The sequence below is a fragment of the Mytilus trossulus genome, chromosome 14 (assembly GCF_036588685.1).
Source record: "Mytilus trossulus isolate FHL-02 chromosome 14, PNRI_Mtr1.1.1.hap1, whole genome shotgun sequence".
Taxonomy (NCBI): Eukaryota; Metazoa; Mollusca; class Bivalvia; order Mytilida; family Mytilidae; genus Mytilus; species Mytilus trossulus.
The window spans coordinates 68,936,785-68,959,082 of record NC_086386.1 but is presented as its reverse complement, the minus strand read 5'-3'; the positions used below and the strand labels follow the sequence as shown (position 1 = coordinate 68,959,082).

General features: G+C 32.7%; 2 protein-coding genes across 3 annotated transcripts in view; one reads left to right on the top strand and one right to left on the bottom strand.

The window, feature by feature from the left end:
* The first annotated feature begins 998 nt into the window (after nucleotides 1-998).
* LOC134698009 (uncharacterized) lies at nucleotides 999-6,538 on the top strand. Its single transcript, XM_063560298.1, has 3 exons — nucleotides 999-1,168; nucleotides 3,444-3,769; nucleotides 6,226-6,538. Exons 2-3 carry the CDS (start codon nucleotides 3,444-3,446, stop codon nucleotides 6,536-6,538), a joined length of 639 nt encoding a protein of 212 aa, XP_063416368.1. The 5' UTR covers nucleotides 999-1,168.
* Nucleotides 6,539-10,685: 4,147 nt separating this feature from the next.
* Nucleotides 10,686-22,298, bottom strand: part of LOC134696432 (uncharacterized) — a 29,559-nt gene continuing 17,946 nt past the window's right edge. For both annotated transcript variants that reach the window (XM_063558239.1, XM_063558240.1), the window contains 4 exons: nucleotides 21,698-21,942; nucleotides 18,021-18,352; nucleotides 14,390-14,607; nucleotides 10,686-11,411 (listed from right to left, as the gene is read on the bottom strand). In XM_063558239.1, coding sequence (XP_063414309.1) covers nucleotides 11,256-11,411; nucleotides 14,390-14,607; nucleotides 18,021-18,352; nucleotides 21,698-21,942 — 951 coding nt within the window. In that variant the 3' untranslated portion in view covers nucleotides 10,686-11,255. The remainder of the gene's footprint in view (nucleotides 11,412-14,389; nucleotides 14,608-18,020; nucleotides 18,353-21,697; nucleotides 21,943-22,298) is intronic.

Below are 22,298 nucleotides of genomic sequence, written 5' to 3'. Positions count from 1 at the left end.
TACGGCGGAATAAAAAATGTTTTTACGCGCACAACCCTTCCAGTTAAGAATGTTTTCTGTTCATATTATATTATATTTAACCTGTGTTATCAATTAGTATTTAAGATATATGCTTGTGGTTCTGATACATCTATCAGCGTGGCTTAAGATAAAAAAAAATAAGTTTATTTTATCCCAGTCTTACGTTGCTGATCACGAATCCATTAATTGGAATGAAAATATCGCTACCTTTATCGTATATTTATATACTGCAATAGGGATTGGTATATCGTGCAATATGGAATGATGTTTTTTGCATGGATAATTGTGCATCGTTTATAATTGGACTTATGATTAGGGTTTACACTAAGGAAACGACACATAAAGAAACAAAACATGTTTTCATATTCGATTTTAAACAATTGTAGTTATAATGTAACCGAAAAGGAAAATTCTTGTCGAAACTAAGACAATAACAATCATAACCAAGGAGTAATCAAAGACTCACAAAAACAAAGGACATTTACATCAACAGTTAGAAATAATAAATAAGAAACAACACGAACTCCACTAAAAACCATTTCTGACTCATTCACGTGAGTAAAAAACAAAGGGAAATATGTACTGCTGTTCTTCACACAAATGTCATAGTAAGCCCTTTAACACAATGTCTTAGTTTGGTTGAAACTGTACGTTTACGTTTCAGAGAGCTATTGGTCTCAAAAGACCCTTTTCAACGATTTGAATTCATAAACAGATGAGGTAAGATGACGAAAAGATGAAAGCTTATGAAATTACTCTTTTTAAAGTTTTTGCTGCGGTGTAAGAAGAGCATATACGACTCTTGTGAGCTTCTAGTTATTATTTCAATATACAAAAAAAAGGAAAAAAGTGCCCGTCAAGGTCCTCATTATCAATATAACTACAGACCTTTAAAGTCTTTTTAATCAATAATCTTAATACTTGTTGATCACCTGTAGTCGATCTTATCTCTAAAGAATGCATTATAACCACTATTTTAAAATGGTTTATATTTCATATTCTTTATATTGTTCATGTTGTAAGAGTTAGATAATTTGTTCATATAAAAGAAAAAAAATCAAATCCTGACAAAAAAAAACCGGAATACAGCTTTACATATTTGTTGTCGAAGTGATTTGATATTGCAGATTTGATAAACTAGCTACAGGTACGTGGCAATTTTATACTACTACTTTTCGCTTGCAGGGAACAAAATTATATCCATATTTAGTACCTCATTATCAAAAATTCCAAACTTAGGAATTTCCTTGAATAAGACTATGACTACATTGACCTTTGATAGTTCATATACACTATGTTTGTTGTATATCGTATCGAGCAGGGTTGATAAAACACCAAGAATGGACAACTTATCAGTAACATTAGAATTCGTTCTTACGATCAACGAGTTTTCTAATTTCTAGACTTATATATATATGCAAGTAATCAATAGCGTTAGATGGAATTCCAAGGAATTCCATACGAGATATTTTATATGTGCAGGCGGTGTCGTCTTTTAAAATGAAAGAATCACAGAACTAAAGATTTGGTATCACATAATTGTAGAACAAACCGGTTGCAGGCAAATTCATTGGATTTTAAGACTCGCCTCGAACAAAATCGTTACAGAATGTGTGACACAAGGAATACAAGCAGGCTGCTGTACACGGAAGCGAAAACTATTTGTACAAAGAATTTTGTTTCAGATGGTCTAATATCGTCAATGTAATATTATTCGTAGATGAGTTTGTCGGGTTACTGTGGCGGTAATCTGTCTGTGTCATTAGTCGGCGTCACAAGTTATTGATAATACATACTTAATGATAAGGTGGTGTTCTATATATATACAATACCAACTAGAACGCCAACTAAAAGCACATTAGAACCATCTTATTCTTTTTTATCGTACCATGATAAAAAATCGTTTCTCGAAGATCGTGAAATCGTTATTTGTTGGTTTTTTTTTTAAATTCCTACCACAAAATTGATAAAACCTTTAAGACGATGTCTACCTATTGATACTTTTTATAATTTTTTTTGTTATTTTATATTAATATGGATCTTGTCTTTATACCAGCTTTGATTATTTGGAATATCTACTAATTTTCACTTGTTCGTACTACATTATTTGTATGAACATCACGATTATTCTCCTTAAATCTACACAGGGAAGTTTTAGCTAGCTCTAATTGTATAGTGTTATTGTTGATATTCACCCCAATCTGTATCTAGTGTTAAATTATGTATGTACATGACATAACTTTCTTGGTATTCCTAATTATTGGAAGAATTGTATACACATAAGTAGTATACCTAACACGACAAAGTTATTTTTCATTTACCTGTAGATATTATAAAAACCGTTTTTTTTTTTTCAAAAGTGATTATTTTCGAAGGGTTAAATATTTCGCGATGGTGTTTTGCCATGGCTTTGCTTGAATTTTGTTTGCTTTTGGCCTTATGTGTTTGTCCCTAATACTATATTTACTGTAGGTATTGCAGATCAAATTTATTCGTTCATAGTGTGTTAATTTACGTTTTTTGATTGAGTTAAGTCTTCCAATTGATATTTTATCGTGTGGTTTTCTACGTTTTGATGTTATGCTATTGTTTCAGAAAAAATGAGAAGGTTTGGTATCTTGGTCTTGAAAGGAGTACGGTAAGGCCCTAAAATGGCCCCCTGTTTTAGCGTTTTCAATTTAGGATTTAGTGACCAATATCACAAGACATTATAGCTAATACAATAACTAGATAGGAAATAAGCCAATTCCATTTGTTGAAAATTTACGTTCCTGCTTTTTATGATGATGTCACAAGTTGTACGCATATTGATTTTCCACGAAAAAATCAATACAAATGGCTAATTCCATAGATTATTAGACAAGAAACATAGAGCGCATACGCCGACAAGAAAGATCTTTAAAAATAATGTTTGTGAAGATATTTCACATGTCTTATTTGAATATCTAGTTTGTCGACGCCTGCGCTCTATGTTTCCTGGTCCTGAATATGGTTGAAATTCAGCCGATTTTGTAAAATTTTACCAAAATCTAATATATTTTGACATTTTTGGGATGTAAAAATCAACGTGCTAGAATTAAACTTTGACAAAAAAAGTTCAATTTAAGTTTCTCACGCGTCTTAAAGTCAACTTGAAACATTTTTCGTCTTGTAACATTGAACTTTATAATCGGGGCCAAATATGACCCTTACTGAACTTACTCCTTTGTAATGTTCTTTTTTCTATTCATAGTTTGGATACGTATTCTTGAAGTTTTATGGCAATATTTATATTTTTGGTAACATGTTCATTAAAACTTCAAAAAACTGTTACAAATTCAGAATAAACTCACGCAATAAAGATGATTTATGAAATATGCAAAGACATAGTCTTGAATTAAATGCCAAATTTGATATTTAAAATGTTTCTGTTTCCATATTAGATGGAGAAGGACCAAGGTAAATTGAAACATACTTTAAATGAGGATGATAACAGCGAAGTATATCATATATATGATAATCAACAGGATGATCCAATGTATTCAGAGAAATTAAGACTTCTCTCTAAATGCCGGAAACTTGTTGGAAATGATAGACAAGGAAGATCACCATTGAACATTGCTATTATTGGGCAAACTGGCTGCGGAAAGTCGTCGTTTCTTAACACGGTTTTTGCCAGTTTAAATACAGATTGTTGGCGGGATATAGCTAGATCAGGGTTTTTTAAGATAGAAGGTCCTCAACTACATTGCACAGAGCGGTTTAGAAGGTTCGTGAAATTAAAGGATGTTTATGAATAAACAATGGGCAATGCACAGGCATTTAATCATTTATAAATCATAAAAATGACATCAGTTTGCATTCATTTAATATTAAAGTGCTATTGAAATCATGTATGAAAATCTTGAACTCAATATACACTTCTTCATATTGCTTTCATTCAATGCTAAAGGTGAACTTGCTATTCCAAAGCATAGCTTTTCATCAAATGTCCAGTATTACTTGCTTGATACTGCTGTTGGTGAACAATCCGAACTCAAGTTACTAGTCGTCAATGATCAATACTTCTATTTGGGCAATATTGAATATGAAATATGTTGATTGTAAATTTTAAGAAAGAATCTTTTTAAAACTTAGTTTGCAATACTCACAGTCAAAAATGTAAATTGACACGACGCGGTCTTTTTTATTGTTTTTCTTATCATTGTATGTCACTTTATATGTTGTCTCGTAGCGTTTAGAAACGATAGTATACCATTTGATATACTCAATACAAAACCTCATGATTCGAGATAGGTGGCTTGGAAATATTTTCAGGGATATAATATATTTGATGAAAACAAAGGTTTAATTTTATTTCATATTCACTTTTTGAGCCGTTTTTGCACAACTTTTTGGAATTTTTGGTTTTCAACGCTCTTCCACTTTGTACTTGTTTTGATTTATAACTGTTTTGATCTGAGCGTCACTGCTAAGTTTTATGTAGACGAAACGCGCGTCTGGCGTATTAAATTTTAATCCTGGTACCTTTGATAACTATTTAATATAGAAAATATATGCAAATTTCTGTTTAACTTCAGTATCCTGAATGAGGGTTGCTCTAACAATCTGCATATCTTAAATTCGAAAATGAGTACATGTGTTTTTCTGTAAATAGCAATAGAAATGATCATAAAGATTTTATACCTTACTACACGATATGACAGCAATATATTCTTGAAATTTGTATTGATACATGTGTTACTTGCATCTACGTCATTGGACATCTAGGTCATAGTAAGAAATTCTTACATTTTTATGACATTATGTTGGGTTCTCAAACTTCTATTCCTCGATAATTCACAACAGCAACGATTTCATATTAATATCGTTTTAATATTTAAAAAAGTAAACTTATACATGAAAGACTGCTTGTGATAGAAACTCACCGAATTTGCCGATTATTTAATAAAATGAGCCACTCATATTAAAAGATGAATATGGAAGCTTCTTTATGTGTCGCATTTAACAATATTCCAACACACATTTAGTTGTTATTATTCTTCCTTGTGTTTCAATAATTCGTTGAACAATTCAGCATATCTGTTTCACAGATGACGACGGATATGTTCAAATAGTCGTTACTATAATTCTGCTATCCATTTCCCGTAATGTGACATACCGAATAAAATTTATCACCGGGTTTGTAATTACCTAAGCAGATGGAGTAGATCTGATTATCCTTCCTGGACAAATGAGATGAATCTTAGTTGTTTTGTTTGAGTTCGTGATTCTATATAAGTGTCTATAAGTTTTTATGTTGTGTTTTTTTTATACTTTTGTTTGCCTTTTGTTCTTTTCTTTTTTTGTTCTGGTGTTGTCAGTTTATATTCAATTTTCTGTTTGAAAGTCACTTGGGTATCTTTGTTCTCTCTTTTGCACGTTTTGCACGAATAACTGATGTTATTACGTTTTGATTTTTGAATTTGAACGTGTATAATAAAGACATCCAACATAAACTCAATCTTGATCACTGAAGAAGTTGAGATATTTAAGCGTGATACTCTTATTCTAAACCGAAAGTTGTTCTCCATGGCACTTTTTTTTTCAATTGGTCGAGGTTTAAAAAGGGAGAGATCAATTGCTAAAAATAGCACAATACAATTAATTGTTATCTGCATATCCGAGGACCTTAAAAGTATTTGATTTGTCTTAGCCATATTGTTAAAAGAACTTTGTGTTGTTGACAGTTGTTAGTGGTGACTATTACAATTACACCCTCTTTAATTGTTGAACACAAAGTTTCTCACGAGTTATTGTGTTATTTGAAAACTGTTTGGTAAATCCATAATTTAACATCGCCAAATGTTCATCCATGCGAGTTTATGGATAAGACATTATACTAGGACATCACTAGCCTTCTGTAACATTTAAAAGCCTGATATTTGTATTAGTAATTTAATTAAAATCCCCATATTTACCCTTTATCTAAAGAGTGATTTCTCTCTTCAAACACACTAACACTAATAAGAAGAAAGAGAGTTGAGTGCCTGTAAAGTTTTCTCAACTTTTTGTTACTACTGATTACATTCGAATAAGTGACGATTTCAATAAACTCTTCATCAAAATTATTCCGGAACGTTGACTTTAGTTTAAGAGAATAACAGTAGACTAACATCAATCTATAAAGCTGCAACGAGAGAGAACGAACAAGAAATACACATATCTAAAATTGTATTTTAATAGCTTTTCAAAGAAAGACTATTACCGAGCTACGAATGACGAAGGTATCCTGATGCCGACGTTTTTGGACATGACTGGTTTTCCTGATGAAAATACTAAAACTGTTTTGGACCTGTTGGAGATAATATTTTCTGGTCGAATCAATGAAAATCAGAAACTGGCTGATATCGAGGAAGGAGTCAAGTCCATTTCCGCAGAAGCTATGAACTATTATAATAAAGAGGTCAGCCATTTACCAGTCGATCGAATCATTGTTGTTTCAACACTAGATCCGGAATCGCCACTCCCAAGATACCTTTTATCTGCCATTTTCTGAAGCGGCTAAAAAAGTCAGAGGTAAGTTAAGATAGTTTACCGCTGTTCAATAGTTATAATTCGATTAAACAAAAACAAATTAGGGTACCAAATTAAAACCGAGTGAACCACATCAACAAATTGTAAGCTATTTATGAATGGTGCCAATGACTGCATAGGCATTTACCATGCACATGCAGATGCATCTGCTCTGTACAAATTCGATAGACAGTTTGATATCATAACTTTTATAGTGGAGCGTCGAATTTTGAAAAAAAGTCGCTTTGTTACCGAGTTTAAATAAGTAAATATCTCATGGAATTTTAATGGTTTAAATTGTATTTCGATTATTCAGTTTTAGAAAAATCTTAGTCGTAAATATCTAGTGTGGTACAAATGACGTTGAAAACAGTCCTAAATGACTTTATCCAAATTACAACGAATACCCCACTGCTGATTCGGTAGACAGATCTCATAACAAACGCCTTCTAAAAAATATTTGAGGACGAAATTCTCATAATTCCCGTACGTCAGGGAAATAATAAATCCTTCATTTGTGATCTAGGAACTGTTCCTTGTTAGGACACAATTTGTGTCATTTCACTTTTAAAGCTGAAATCTAAATTTAAGTATCAGAAATAAAGCCAAACAAACAGTAATACATAATAGTCATACTACTAGCACAGGAGAAGAACCTGCTAATGATTAAGGAATACATGAGTTTGCCTCCTCGTTTGAGACTCAAGATTCAAAATTCTTTTTTTTTTCAGACACTATAACGTTACAATGGTACAAAGAAGTGATGTTAGGTTTTTTACTTTTCCGTAATATCGTCTGTAGACTGTTGTTTTTTTCTCTCACATACATGTACATGGTGTCGCTAGTCTTTTTTTTCTTTATTCATATTCTTTTAGTATCTGTCTACTTTTTATAGAAATCCCTATGTATAGAGTTTTGACAGGGAGAGATAAATATAACCTATCCAACGAGGCAGTGGCAGATAAATTAACCAAATTTAGACAGGTTCTTGGACTTCCGTAGGATTGTTTTGCATGTATAACAAACTATTGTGAGGATTCTGATCCAGACACAAAATACCTAACTACAACTATTCCACAATTCGATGTATCAATTCTCCGATTTTTAAAACAGGTAAAAAGTAAATTATCAAATATTCCGATCTCCAAGGAAAATAAAGAAATGGAAAGTCCTTAATCAATAGGCATAATCAAAAACTCAAACACACCAAAACGACTATCATATTTCTGACTTTGTACAGGAATTTCCTCATGCAGGAAGTGGTAGATTTAACTCGATTTTGTATCAAACTACATCTGAATGTCGCAAAGAATTATGTTATGTTGACAAATTTATCTGGGCAAATCAAAGTAAACTACCGTATAGCGGGTTATTTTCGCGGGTGTAAAATTTCGCGTTTTTCATTGAATAAGGCATACGAAAAATTTTGGCGGTTATTATTTTGGCGGACTCAACATTTTAAACATTACCTTTGCATGTACACTTTTAAATTGGCGGAATTTATTTTGGCGGTTTTGTTCTATCCGCGAAAATAAGCGAAAATTTACACCCCGCGAAAATAACCCGCTATACGGTAATAGGTAAAATGTTCAGAAATGCAGTCACTGAGCTTTTAGTACACAGAGGTGATTTTGAATTGTTACATGACATCATTCGGAAAAAAATGGGGGTCAGAAACATAGGAAATGTTTTTTCTGTTACTAATTTGCATTTATTTTAATTGTACAAATCACTTCCTGTGAATTTCTTTTGAGTAGGAGTATTGTTTACAATTATAATTAAAAGATTAAAGTTTGATACAATATTAAATTTAAGATGAACAAATAAATTGAGAAACATCAAACAAAAAACTATGAACACCCTGACCATAGATAGGCAATTAAACTTATTAGTTAAACAGAGAATATTGATGGATGCATTATTATTTATCATTAATCAATTGTGTTGACTTGAATGCTTTATTTTTTTTTGATTCAGGTTCTTACTCCATCGCGTGAAGACGATTCAAGAAAAACGGTAGGAACAAAACCCGTGTACTGTCAAGCAAATGATCCTCTACTTATCTTGCAATATTCAATGTCAATAAATGTATAATTTGTAGCTTTTGGTCACCTCAGAAAATGATCTATATTTATGGTATCTGTCAACGTCCAACTGTCAAGTTCCATTTGTGTGCTTTTTATGTCACTCGTGTATTGGTCTAAGTGATTTAATCAAGTACCGATGGATGAAATGTATTTCAGCGCGTGTTTGTTTTCAACTTTTGATGTGAAAACTAAAGATTCACACACACATATATTATTGAATATGGCGATACATGGTTTATGTAAAGAACTCTATATTTTGATGGATGCAATACGTGACACTTACAACAATAAAAGACAGAGTCTTAAGATACCAATGATTCAACACAAACACATCAATCGATTAAAACAAACAATGATATGACCTGAACAAAAACAACGAAAGACAGACAAGAGGTACTCAAATACACATTCTACATCAAATTAAATTGTTGTTGAAAAAAGTTGTTAAATAACACTGAATTGTAGATCTAAATATATGAATGAGTATAAACACATCTACGATAATCTATCAATTTTTTGCCATTGATTGTTCCAAAGCTTAAACTTTAAATTCATATATTCGACTTTACCTTTTTATCATGACCTGTAACCTTGTTGAGAACCTTTTAAAAGGGGACATGGGCTTTGCTCATTGTTGAAGGCCGTACGGTGACCTAAAGTTGTTAATGTATGTGTCATTTTGGTCTCTTGTGGATAGTTGTCTCATTGGCAATCATACCACATCTTCTTTTTTTTATATTAACCATAGCATGCATAATTTTATATTTGATTCAGATAAAGTTATATTGATGCAACACTACATATATCTATGACATACTTATGTGAGAACAACATGTGAGTAAAATGAGTTCGGAAGCAAAAACGGAGTATCTCCGAACTTACTGTATAAATAAAAAAGCAATTGGAGTATACATAGATATAGGAAGATGTGGTATAAGTGCCAATGACACAGCTCCATCAAAGTAAATCATTATAGGTCAAGGTATAGCCTTCAACACGGAGCATTGGCTCACACCAAACAGCAATCCATAAATGGTCCAAAACTGCTAATGTAAAACCATTCAAATGGGAAAACCAACGGTCTTAATATATATAAAAACGAGAAACACGTACGAACTACATAAACAGACGACAACTACTGTACATTTTATTCCTGACTTATGACAGATGCACACATTTGCAGCGGGATTAAACGTTTAAACGGTACCAAACCTTCTCCCTTTTTTGAATCAACAGTATAATATTACAACATAGAAAGACACTCTATGAAATATCAATTAGAAGGATTTACTCAATCAAAAAAACGTAAATAAATACACAAAATGAACGAATAAATCTGAATGCAAATACCGTATAGCGGGTTATTTTCGCGGGGTGTAAATTTTCGCTTATTTTCGCGGATAGAACAAAACCGCCAAAATAAATTCCGCCAATTTAAAAGTGTACATGCAAAGGTAATGTTTAAAATGTTGAGTCCGCCAAAATAATAACCGCCAAAATTTTTCGTATGCCTTATTCAATGAAAAACGCGAAATTTTACACCCGCGAAAATAACCCGCTATACGGTACATAGTTAATAAAAGTTATAAGGGATAGTTAATCAAGGTCAAAGGTATATAAAAAGGTTTGAACAAAGTTAAAGTATGATACCACTGTGAAATGTTAAACAATTTTTAGAAATTATCACGTCTGAAAAAACCTGCGTGATATTATTCACATGTAAATGAAAATCTTGTTGTTAAGTATAGTTCTTCTGTGTGTATAAAATCTTCCGTTAAGAATACCAAGAAATTTCTTTAATATCAATAAAGCTAATCTGACACTTAGTACATTTGGGGTGAATATCAACAATAAAACTATACAGGTTGCATTTCTGTAAATATGGCCAATGCATTTTCCCATAGGAACTCCCTTTACGGCTAAAACCGTATCACTTTAACTATGAAGTTTTGAAAAAAAATCATAACCTAGAATGGAAAGTTCATATACACTTTTTTTTTCAAAGGTCAAAATATAGGTCTGTGTGGCATATTTTCAACGTTTATACATGTTATATGCCCCGAACTTCTAAGAGATTAAACTAACACTAAACTTCTTAATTACCCTGCATCGAAAGATTTCAATATAAACAATATTCCCATGTATATTTACTGGTAACATTCTCAAGTTATGTCTCTATGGGATGCAACCTATAGATCAGAACTGGGAACCAGTATGTAAACATGATTAATTATTTATGAATATAATATTTCTACCCAAAAGAGGCGTGGTATGAGAAACAGCTGTGTTTACAAAGTGCAACCTATACAATTAGTGCTAGGTAAAACTTCATGTACATATACAAGAACAGTATTTAATGAGAAATGAAGAAAAAAAATGATGTTCATAGTTTGGTTGGTAGATTTTATATTTCTGGTGCTCTTTTACTATGGTCATTTCTGTTACAACGTGAGATAATGAGATTTTTGTTATCTTATAATGATTATATTTAATTGTTTTGCTAGGTTATAATGGTCAGTCAGTTTGGTTGTTGGCTGACAATGGTTAGTTTGATTGTTAGATTATAATAATAACATGTAGTTTTAGTACTGTGTAACGTGTGTGATCCTTATTTTACTTCATCTTGAATTTCAAACTTGCCATGAAAAAAAACATGATTAATAATCCAAACAGTATAAATAAACATGTTTTAAACCAGTCCTGCTTCCAAAAAGGTTCCGATTCATCAGGGTCATATATGACAGAGTCCATAGGCTCAGGTGTCAATACCTGAAACATAAATATATTTTGATATTCTGGTATTTAAATATCATTAAAAAGATATACCTATAGTATAATTCAAAGTTTGTATGTGTGTGGTTATAAAGATATAGCTTCTTTAACATTTAACACAATGTGTGGTCAACTTTTTATTGATTCCCACACGGGTAAAATCGGAAAGTTGAAAAAACCTAGTGAAATTTGACAAATACTATAAAAACACTCAAAATATCAGCCAACCACATTTCATACACTAGTAAAATTATTAAGTATAAAGAGTAAATGGTACGTGTGGTGGTTAATGAGACGTCTATCAACTAGATGGTAAAATATGTGAATTAAAGCAACTTTATATAAGCCTTAAAAACGAGCTCGTTAGTAAATAGCTAGCAAAGGTTAGCAAACATCGTATGTTAGGCTATCAATGAATCCGGCATGGGCACATGTTTGTCAGCGCTCAACCTTTGCCGTAACCTGTCACTGTGGTAATATAACATAACGTATGAACAAACTATAACACACTATTGTAAATGACCTGACTCACCAGATCGGTACGAAACACAAACAACTAGCAAAAAAGACAGAACATACAAAGCATCGATCTAAGATTACTCAAAGCTTCTCATAGCTGTTTAAAATAAAATATGGAGAGAAAGAGTATAATAGCGAACTCTAATGTAAATTCAAAAAGGGAAAGTCCGCAAAAACTGGCAATATCAAAAGAAATCGACCAACTGAAAGAGTGTAAACAATTGTCATGTTCTTTACTTGGTACAGGCATTTCCCGAAGAAAATTTTGGGTTAATCCGGGTTTTCTAGCTCGCTGAACCTTATATGAATAGTTCCGTTGTAGTGACAAAATTATGATAGTAACCTAAATCGACAAAATGGGTGAGTTTGAAATGATTTGGATCCAGCAGCCAAAACTATATAAACACACACCACAGACATGCAGCACAACTGCCTGAAAAATTAAAACAAACATTCAAATAAATCTAATAAAGAAAGTGTTGTAGTAGAAATTTAATTTGACACAGATGCCAAGAAAAAAAGTTTTATAAGTTAATAGCATATACTGTATATATTATAAGAACTTTAAACTTTTTCGATAAAGTACAAATTAAGTAAAATATAAATACAAGGGTAAATGTTAGTTGAGTTGTTTGGTGTTTCGTGCCGATCTTATGTGTCAAGCAATATCCCACAATTTTCTACAGTTTGTTTTTAAGTTGTGTTGTTACACCCCTGTAGCAGGTACATGTAAGAGGGCCTATAGCTAGCTCATCAACAAATTTAACCCCTCCATATCAATACGTGCCTGTCCTAAGTCAATAGACTTCTATTCAGTGGCTGTCTTTGGTTTCTGTATCTCACATTTGTTTTTCGATTATTGTTTTGTCATTGATCAGTCTGTTGGTTCATTTGTTTCAATTGATTCAAATTTTGCTATGTCGGATTTAACGGTATAATTTTCGTATTGTTAAAGACCGTACGGTGACCTATGTGATACTTAAATCCGATTGATTTAGACTCTCTTGTAACGTTGTCTTATTTGTTATTATACAGCAGCAGTTTACGTGACTCGGTATTTATGAATCCCGCAGTCAGATTATTTACCCTGAGCTTTCATGGTGCAGGTGAGTTTTGCTATTAAAGTGGCACAATCATAACGATATGAATACTACATGTAACAAACTGTCAACAAAACAAAACGCTTAGACTATTTTCAATTATTTTCATATGCCTTATCACAAATGTTAATAACAAGTTCTTTTATTGAGTTAAAAGCACAGAAAGATTAGTAAAAGGACATCAACTGAAAGCTGACATGAAAATTTAACGATATTTTACTTTTTTTCATGTTTTTAGGTACCCAATACAAATATGCCGTATGTCATAAGTTTGATTCAGTAGGTTGCAGATGTGTTTATCATTCTTATTAATCCTTTAAATTTTTGAAATGCCGGACACGGATAAAACAAATACAAACTCAGATTTCTGTTTTGGATTCAATGCCATTCTTAGTCCTTTTATACGTTATTTGTAGCCAACCACCTTCCGAATTCCGAAAATTTTGAAACTTAGGAAAAGAGTAAAACTAAAAATGTAAACTTTTCAAATCCAATATAAATCACTGATTCGTACCACATCGTACCAACATTATTTGTAATCTAAACCAACTGTAACATTACCTTTATCTATATTATTTTCAACTAAATAAGCCTGCATACGGCGTAAATATTTCCAAATTGATACGATATTCCTGGGCTTGTATTTCCTATCATGCTTTTCTTGATCGAAGGTAGCTGCTCACGAAGAAGCTATTAAACCAAGAGTTTCAAGTGTTGGAGTTGAAATCATCACTTGAAAAATGGTACGGACGCCACATCAGATTGGTTGACCATTATAAAAGATCTGTCAGACAGATGACAACTGATATGTTCGAACTGTCGTAAATAAAATTCCGTACCCTTTTCCCCAAATATGACCTACCGAATTATACTAATCACTTGGTTTGTCTGTTTGTCTATTGATTATTTGAACCTTGGCATTACCAGTTTATTTTCGACTTTTGAGTTTGAATGTGCCTTTGATAATTTTTGCCTTTCTTTTGTATATAGCAAAAATTTCCGGGAAATTGCAACAACAAGGTCGATTGTAATTTAAGCTAGTGATGGTTTTGTATCTTCTCTTAGAACATCGTATATGAAGTTTGCAACACGACGGGTCCCACATGTGGATCAGGATCTGCTTATCCTTCCGGTTCACCTGAGATCAACCCCAGTTTTTGTTGGGGTTCGTGTTGCTTAGTCTTTAGTTTTCTATGTTGTGTCTTGTGTACTTATATTTGTCTGTTTGTCTTTTTCTTTTTTAGCCATTGCATTGTCAGTTTATTTTCGATCTATGAGTTGGACTGTCCCTCTGGTATCTTTCGCCCCTTTTTTTCTACATATGTATGTTCTGCTATTTCAAAATCAAATTATTACCCCTCGCATAAATCGTAGAACTGGAATATCCAATAAGGGCATTGTTGTTTTTGTGTACTTCAGCGAAGGGACAACATCCGGACAGTAATTCATTATTCTAGCAAATCGTGTTTCTGGAATTCCTAAATTAATCAAGAATGTTCTCTCTTTTTCCACAACTCTTGGATCATCGGAAGTGTATTTATCTGTCTGTGTAAATACTCCATATATGGTAATTTCTATAGAATGAAAAAAAAGATGATGCATAAAGTTTCATTAAAATGGATAGATACCTTTTCTAAAAGATGCACATACAGAGAGGCAAATAAGAAAATCATTGTACGGCATTATTTTCAATAATTTACACTTTGTAATGTTAGGTTGGTCTGTCAGGATATAAATAAATTTATTTTTCGCAAGCGTAAGGAGGATTCATACAACACATGAATTATCAAGTTGTAACTTTCGGTTTTTGTTCATGAGATTGGTCTTTCTGTATTTGACCTGTGTTGAAAGTAACGATCTGCATGTTTAATGGTTAGACCTGGAGTATGAGAGACAACTCTTATAATAAAGGTATTGTGAGTCATTTGTGCGTTTTAACAGAGCAGTAATTGAGCCAGTGATCAATTTTGCAATCATTTATTAGGTCTTACCACTTTTCCGTGGAAAGACCAATTGGATTTGTTCTGATTATTTTTTTTTCCTTCCGCCTAATTTTTTTCTTGCGCTGTATTTTGTTTCAAAAGATGTCGCTTAGTTTTTTTTGTATATAATATTATACAGTCTATACGCTTTTGAAACTGACCCTGTTTAATCAAACACTTTTCTGTGTAGGAGTTATTTCCCCGAACACTGTTTTTCTTGTTATGAGATCTCCTTCGCAACTGTGAAAGGAAGCGACAAATTTATTTTTCCAAAATGCTCATTATATCCTCAGGATGTTACGTTTTATTTTGACCGAAGCTATTCGGAGACTCCATATGAGAGTTATTCCCCTTATGCATTTGATGTAAGTGATATGCATTTCTAACTGGTAAACCTTAAGTGATAGAGACCTAGGGTCTTTTGATGTGATGTCCTTGGTCCAAAAAAAAGAAACTTAAGTCAAGGTCAGAGGTCAAGGTCATATTCTAGATTTTGGCTTATTTTCACTTCTTTTAAAAAATCGTATAAGATACCGACAACATATTTTCACTAAATTGTTAGTTTCGACATGTCGTAACATATACATTTTGGTTGAAAAGGTACGCTTACATTAAATTGGAGTTTTCTCCCCTCTTATATTTAGAATTACGCATATGGGGATATAACTCATTGGGACTTTTGCATTAGGTTGCAAGCCAAATTACCTTGAAAAAGCCAACCGGAAGAGACGTTGTGTAAACCGGAAGTAGCTATTTTTTGTTCTTGTGTAATGCACGAGTATAAAGAACCATATATTTTTGGAAGCAGTGTCAAGTAAACTATCAAATAATACCGGAAGTGAAAATTTTCAAACCGGAAGTAACAAATTATCTAAAAATAAATGTCTCGAAACCATATATTTTTTAAATCAGCGTATAATAAGCTATCATTTGATGTTAGAAATATTATTTTAAACAGAATTTTGATATTTATGATATCAAAAAAGATCTTTTCAGGTGGAAAGACTTTCAATTGTTCTCTGAACAATTGGTTTTTATTATTGTTTTGTTTTGATTATGAGAACGGTACAGGAGCATTTAAGAAAACTGTACGTTAAATCAATGACTTACATTATTTATATAAAGATTCAAAAATCAAACGCCGAAAAGATAGAAAATTAACACTCATACATAAAATGCTTCAAAAGATGTACAACAGAAATCTTGGAACGACTCTTGATTCTTGAAATCTTGGAAGGTTGCCAAAAATTGAAATAATCAAATATGTATTGAATAACAAATGTATTAGGTTTCACTGCTAAGTTATTGTTTGATAGGCTGTACTCTACTGAATTTCTTCGGGTTTCAAATTTTAACAGCAATATTTTAGAAGATATGATCTGAACATCAATCCTAGTAGAAGCCAATGTCAACAGATAATATACATTAGCACAAAGATAGTTCATGTAATTAAATAGTGATAGACGACTGTCAAAATATTGAACTCAAGGTTTGCTGATATAAGCATTTTAAAGTCGGGAGGGGGGCAACATAACGTATAACAATGTAAATATGTAAATTTGTCCTACGAGTAACAGTTCCTTTATACTAAATTTAGCTGCTTTTAATTACAGTTATTATTAGGACCATACAATTTTCACGTACGCATAAAATAAAATGCAAGGAGAAACTGTAGAAGGTTAAATAAGAGAAAAAAAATCCTATTCCTTTGGTCTGATAGCAAAATTGTGAATGTGAGTTGTGATTTTCAAGAGTTATAAACAATAATTGTGTCACGTCTTAAACGAGACCTTTTTTTCTGAAAAGTTAGAAAAAAATGTGGTATCTGAGCTTCAGTGCTTTTTTACTTATTTATTGATTTTTAACAATAAATTTGCATTCAGACTACACATCTGCACATAAAACTTCAGATCTTCTTTAAGTATGTTTCTAAGATGCATGCATGGGTATTTAAAATGAAAGCATTTCCTTGATGGATGGTTGCTTCTCCCAAGGAAGCTATTTAAGCTAGAGTTACAAGTGGCCAAATTGGAATCATCCCTTCGTAAATTTTACGGACGAGTTGGTCGATTCATTTATTATCAATAAATGGAATACCAGTTTCACAGATGATAGCGGGTATGTTCCAATTGGCGAAATAACAATCCAGTCCCCTTTTCCCCGAATAAAACTTATAACTGGGTCTGTACCAAAAGGAGAAACAAGGTTGTGTCACATATGGAGCAGGATCTGATTACCTTTCTGGAGCACCTGTAGAGATAACACCTATTTTTGGTGGGGTTCGTGTTGCTCAGTCTTTAGTTTTCTATGTTGTGTTTTGTGTACTTTTGTTTGTCTATGTTTTTTTCCCTTTTAAGCAATGGCACAGTCGGTTTATTTTCCACTTATTAATGTCCATATGGTCTCTTTCGACTCTCTTTTATAAACATAAATACAAAGTCGTTTCTTTATTTACGCAAAACGAGGTAATTGTCTTTGAAATTTTCGGAAAGTCGACTTTACAGACTAGTATACGAACGCCAATACCCTACACGTCTGACTACAATCAGGAAGCGTAAACAAGTCTAAGTATTCAGACTAAATACTGAGTTGTATTTGATAAAACCCTTAAAGAAAATATCAAAAACATTGCAATGGTATTTGAAAACAAACTTATTACACGAAACATTGCAAAATGATAACTTTCCTTTATAAATCGTGTTGTTGGTTCTTTTTTATTTTATTAATTGTATCTTCTGCTATTTAATGTTTCTAAAAATGGGACACAGATAATGCCCCCGCTTGCATATAATATAAAGGGACGGTAAATATGACGCTACCCCAATTTGTACTAGATCTGTATTTTGAGGTAATAATCATTGTGTACAAGTTTCATAACATTTGGTTGAGGCAAACTAAAATTACAGAACGGTAACCAACTTTGGGACGTACGTACGTACAGACGTACAAGGGTAAAACTTAATGCCCCCTCCTCTACGGCGGGTGCATAAAAAATTACAATTTACCTTGATTCCTGCTCGCGACCTCAAGAATAATTTCGAACAGGTCTTTTGGTAAACTCGCATCAGGGTTAGCTGAACACACAACTATTAATCTGTTTACTCTCTCAATTTTCTTTCTGGTTCCTAAATATTTTTTTCTCAAAGCTTGTATGCTATATCTTCTATAATACGAATCAATGTCAGAAAATTTCTCGCCGTTCTCCATTTTACCACTTAGAACTATATTAAGCAATTCCGTTTTCAAAAGCGTGTCTTCATCTTCGAAACCCTTCATGTCTAAAAATGTTGGCATCAAATAAGCATCCTGGGTTCCGTAGTAGTCCTCTTTTAAGAACCTATATGAACATTTCTATCAGTTACTATGCAATTGTATTTTATTTTGAAATCACAGTATTCTAAATGGTGTATGTTAAAAACAGTACACAAAAATGACATTCTCAATAATAAAACCATATACAGGACATGTAATTGTGAGCTTTCCATTTCTATGTAGCAACATTTCAGCAGCACCTGCATATAGAGTATATACATGTATCTACCACTTGGTAAAAACTCCAGAGGTTGCATTTCAAATCATTTTTTCCTTGATACAGGGTTGCTGTTTACAATAGTTATCAAAGGCACCAGACGTATAAGACTCATCAGTTTCAAAATAGTTATTAAGCAAAACAAGTATGAAGGTGAAGAGCATTGAGGACCCGTGTGCAAGAAAGTTTTTAAACCAAGGGTTCCATTTAGTGAATAAACTCATCATAGATACTAGGACTAAATATTGTATTTACGCCAGACGCGCGTTTCGTCTACAAAAGACTCATCAGTGAAAAAGGCCAAATAAAGTACGAAAGGTGAAGAGCATTGAGCACCAAAATTCCTAAAGTTTTGCCAAATACAGCTAAGGTAATCTATTCCTGAGGTAGAAAAGCGTTAGTATTTCAAAAATTAAAAAGTTTTATAAACAGTTAACTTATAAATATGACCATATCAATGATAATTCATGTCAGCACAGAAACAGAAGTGCTGACTACTGGGCGGGTGATACCCTCGGGGAATTAAAACTCCACCAGCAGTGGCAACGACCCAGTGGTTGTAAATAAACTCATCATAGATACCAGGACTTAATATTGTATTTACGCCAGACGCGCGGTTAGAATCATCTCTTTGAAAATTATACGGACAACATCAGAAGTTGGTTGAAATTATGGAATATCTGTTTCACAGAAATGACGATGGATATGGTCCAATTGTTGTAAACACAATCTCAGTCTGGTTTCCTCAAATGTAACATACTAAATAAGACTAATTACAGGGTTGTAGTGAGTGAGCATGTGTGGTGCACAATCTGATTACCCTTCCAGAGCACATAAAGATCCCCCTCCTCGATTTTTTCAAAGTTCGATAGCTTAGTCTTAAGATTTCTTCATGTATGCTGTGTTTGGTGGACTGCTTTTTGTCGTTTTATCTTTTTTTTTGCTATGGCATTGTCAGTTTTTTTTACTGCTGAGCTTGAATTTCCTTTTGGTATCTTTCGCTTCTCTTTCATTTATAATATGTAGTCGGTGGTTTTCAACAATAAGCAAATCGGTTAATAAAGATCAAAATGTTAAAACTCATTAAATTAACTAAAAACAACTCATTAATCGTCTTTAGAGCTGCAACTTGATTTGAATACATGAAGAAGAAACAACCAGAGGTCCAATATCAACACAGATTAAGTATAAAGCAAACAATAGAACAGAACGTTTTAATGAATAAAATGGTAAAATAAATCGGTGGCCGGATTTTAAGATGTGATTATATTATATCTTAAAGGAAGGCAGGCAATCACCTTACGCCTTTCTCCGAATCTACGAAAAATAGCACAAATTAGCAGTAGTTTGCTGATGTTGAAAATAATTAGGGAATCACATTAACTATAAAAAGAGCGATGGCTTGTGCGTAACAGATTCAGCATCTATTATTATGCACGCATTACACGCCGTTTGAATCGCACTCATTCACAACTGTAAAATCTGGAATAGGACACAAGACAGGAACACAGGTACCTGTACAAGACTGGTGAATGATTGCATGCGTAAAATTATTTTCACATTATTAAAAGTGCAAAATGAGAATGACATTTGAGATCTCCAGCTGAGAGGTTTCACAGGCGGAAAAATAGTACGCAGGGTTTGTTAATTTGGAGGTTTATCAAAAAACAATTTAAACTGTGTTATTCATTGTGAAATTTTACTCAATGGCTTTTATAATAATCAAAGATAACTGAAGTGAGTCATAAAACACTTATTCAATGCAATTGGCAAACAGCAGATACCAAATTTTTTTTGGGACTACGAAAAAAAAACACCTTTAGGCATTTGCAATAATAGCACAGTATTAAAAAACAGAAAAAGTGCATATTTCATACAACCTTAAAAACGATTAACAGCAGCGATTGGTAATACAATTATTTAGAGAAAGTTGTATCAAAACAATGAGAAACTTTTTATCGCATACATATTTAGAAGGTACTGATGATACCAATTTTATGATTTATTATGCACAATTCGATGAAGATTGTAGCAAACCACAAGTTTTAAAATGTATTCATATATGAACATATATCCTAGTGTGTCTTTCTATATTGTGATGTTACACTATTGTTTCACATAAGGGTGAAGGTTTGGTACCATACAAACGTTTAAACCCGCTGCAATTGTTTGCACCTGTCCTAAGTCAGGAATCTGATGTACAGTAGTTGTGATTTGTTGATGTGGTTCATAAGTATTTCTCATTTATCGTTTTTGTATATAGATGAGACCGTTAGTTTTCCCCTTTGAATGGTTTTACACTAGTTATTTTTGGGGCTCTTTATAGCTTGCTGTTCGGTGGGAGCCAAGTCTCCGTGTTGAAGACCTTACTGTGACCTATAATGGTTTACTTTTATAAATGTTGACTTGGATGGAGAGTTGTCTTATTGGCACTCATACCACATCTTCTTATATCTAAGAACGCAGATTCTGCCAAACACTTTTGAAAAAGCAACACATATCAATATATGGTTATATATTTTAAACATAAACCTTTTATGCAGCCTTGTATTTTAGATGGTTCAACTATTGTTTTTTACCAAATTGCATAAGGTGCATTTCTCATTTTAAACCTGCATGCAAACATGGTAGCGTGCCGTGGTGCGACAATGTATCGTCTTATTGGCATAAAAATACTTGCATTTTGCATTTGCTCAAGAATCATGCACGCACCAGTCCTGCAGAATTTAAATATCACCGAGTATCTATATTATTTGAAACGCTTTGAACACATTAGCACATTAAAACTAAACATTTTAGGTTGACATATTTAAGGCAGTTTAAAGAATGCGTGTTTTCCAGCTCGCCGATTATATTCCGTATTACATTGTATATAGTGTTTTTTTAATTTCAATTTTGCAGAAACGTGTTGCAATCAATTATTATAATTGTTTATAATAACAATGTTTCCTTTATTTATAAGATTTTAAGATACTCAGAAATATGATAGGCTTGCTTTTAAATTTGATTTAAGGTTGATACACTTGAGAAAACAAGGATTTACCGGTAATTGCAGATATGCATATATGATATAAAAAAAAAAACCAGAAATAAACGGTAAAAATGTCAAAAATAGCAGTCAACAGTAAATGGGTAATCATATCGTATTCTAACCGTTTAAGACTTTGAGTAATCTGTTTCCCTGTTTCACCAGTATCAGCACATTTTGCGTGTTCGATCCATCGTTTATTGCCCAATGCAGCAAAAACAGTATTGAGAAAAGACGACTTTCCTCCTCCAGGTGATCCAATCACGGCAATTGTTAGCGGTTTTCTATCCTGGCCGCTTTTACCAACTAGACTCTTACAGTTTGCAAGTAATCTTTCCTTTACTTTTTTAATTTGCTGGGTGACTTTAACCTGCTTAGATATAGTGAAGGACAATCAATAGCTTTTTAATACCATACACGGATTACAAGGCTTATCTTAGATAAAAGAACATTTAGAGATTATAGTTCTAATGAACTACGACAATAAAGGACTTTTTGAATGTTTCATTGTTATGGGTATAATTTTCTACAACCCCGCCGCAATTTTGCGCCTGTCCCAAGTCAGGAGCCTCTGGCCTTTGTTAGTCTTGTATGATTTTTAATTTTAGTTTCTTGTGTATAATTCGGAGTTTAGTATGACGTCCATTATCACTGTACTAGTATACATATTTTTAGGGGCCAGCTGAAGGACACCTACAGGTGCGGGAATTCTCGCTACATTGAAGA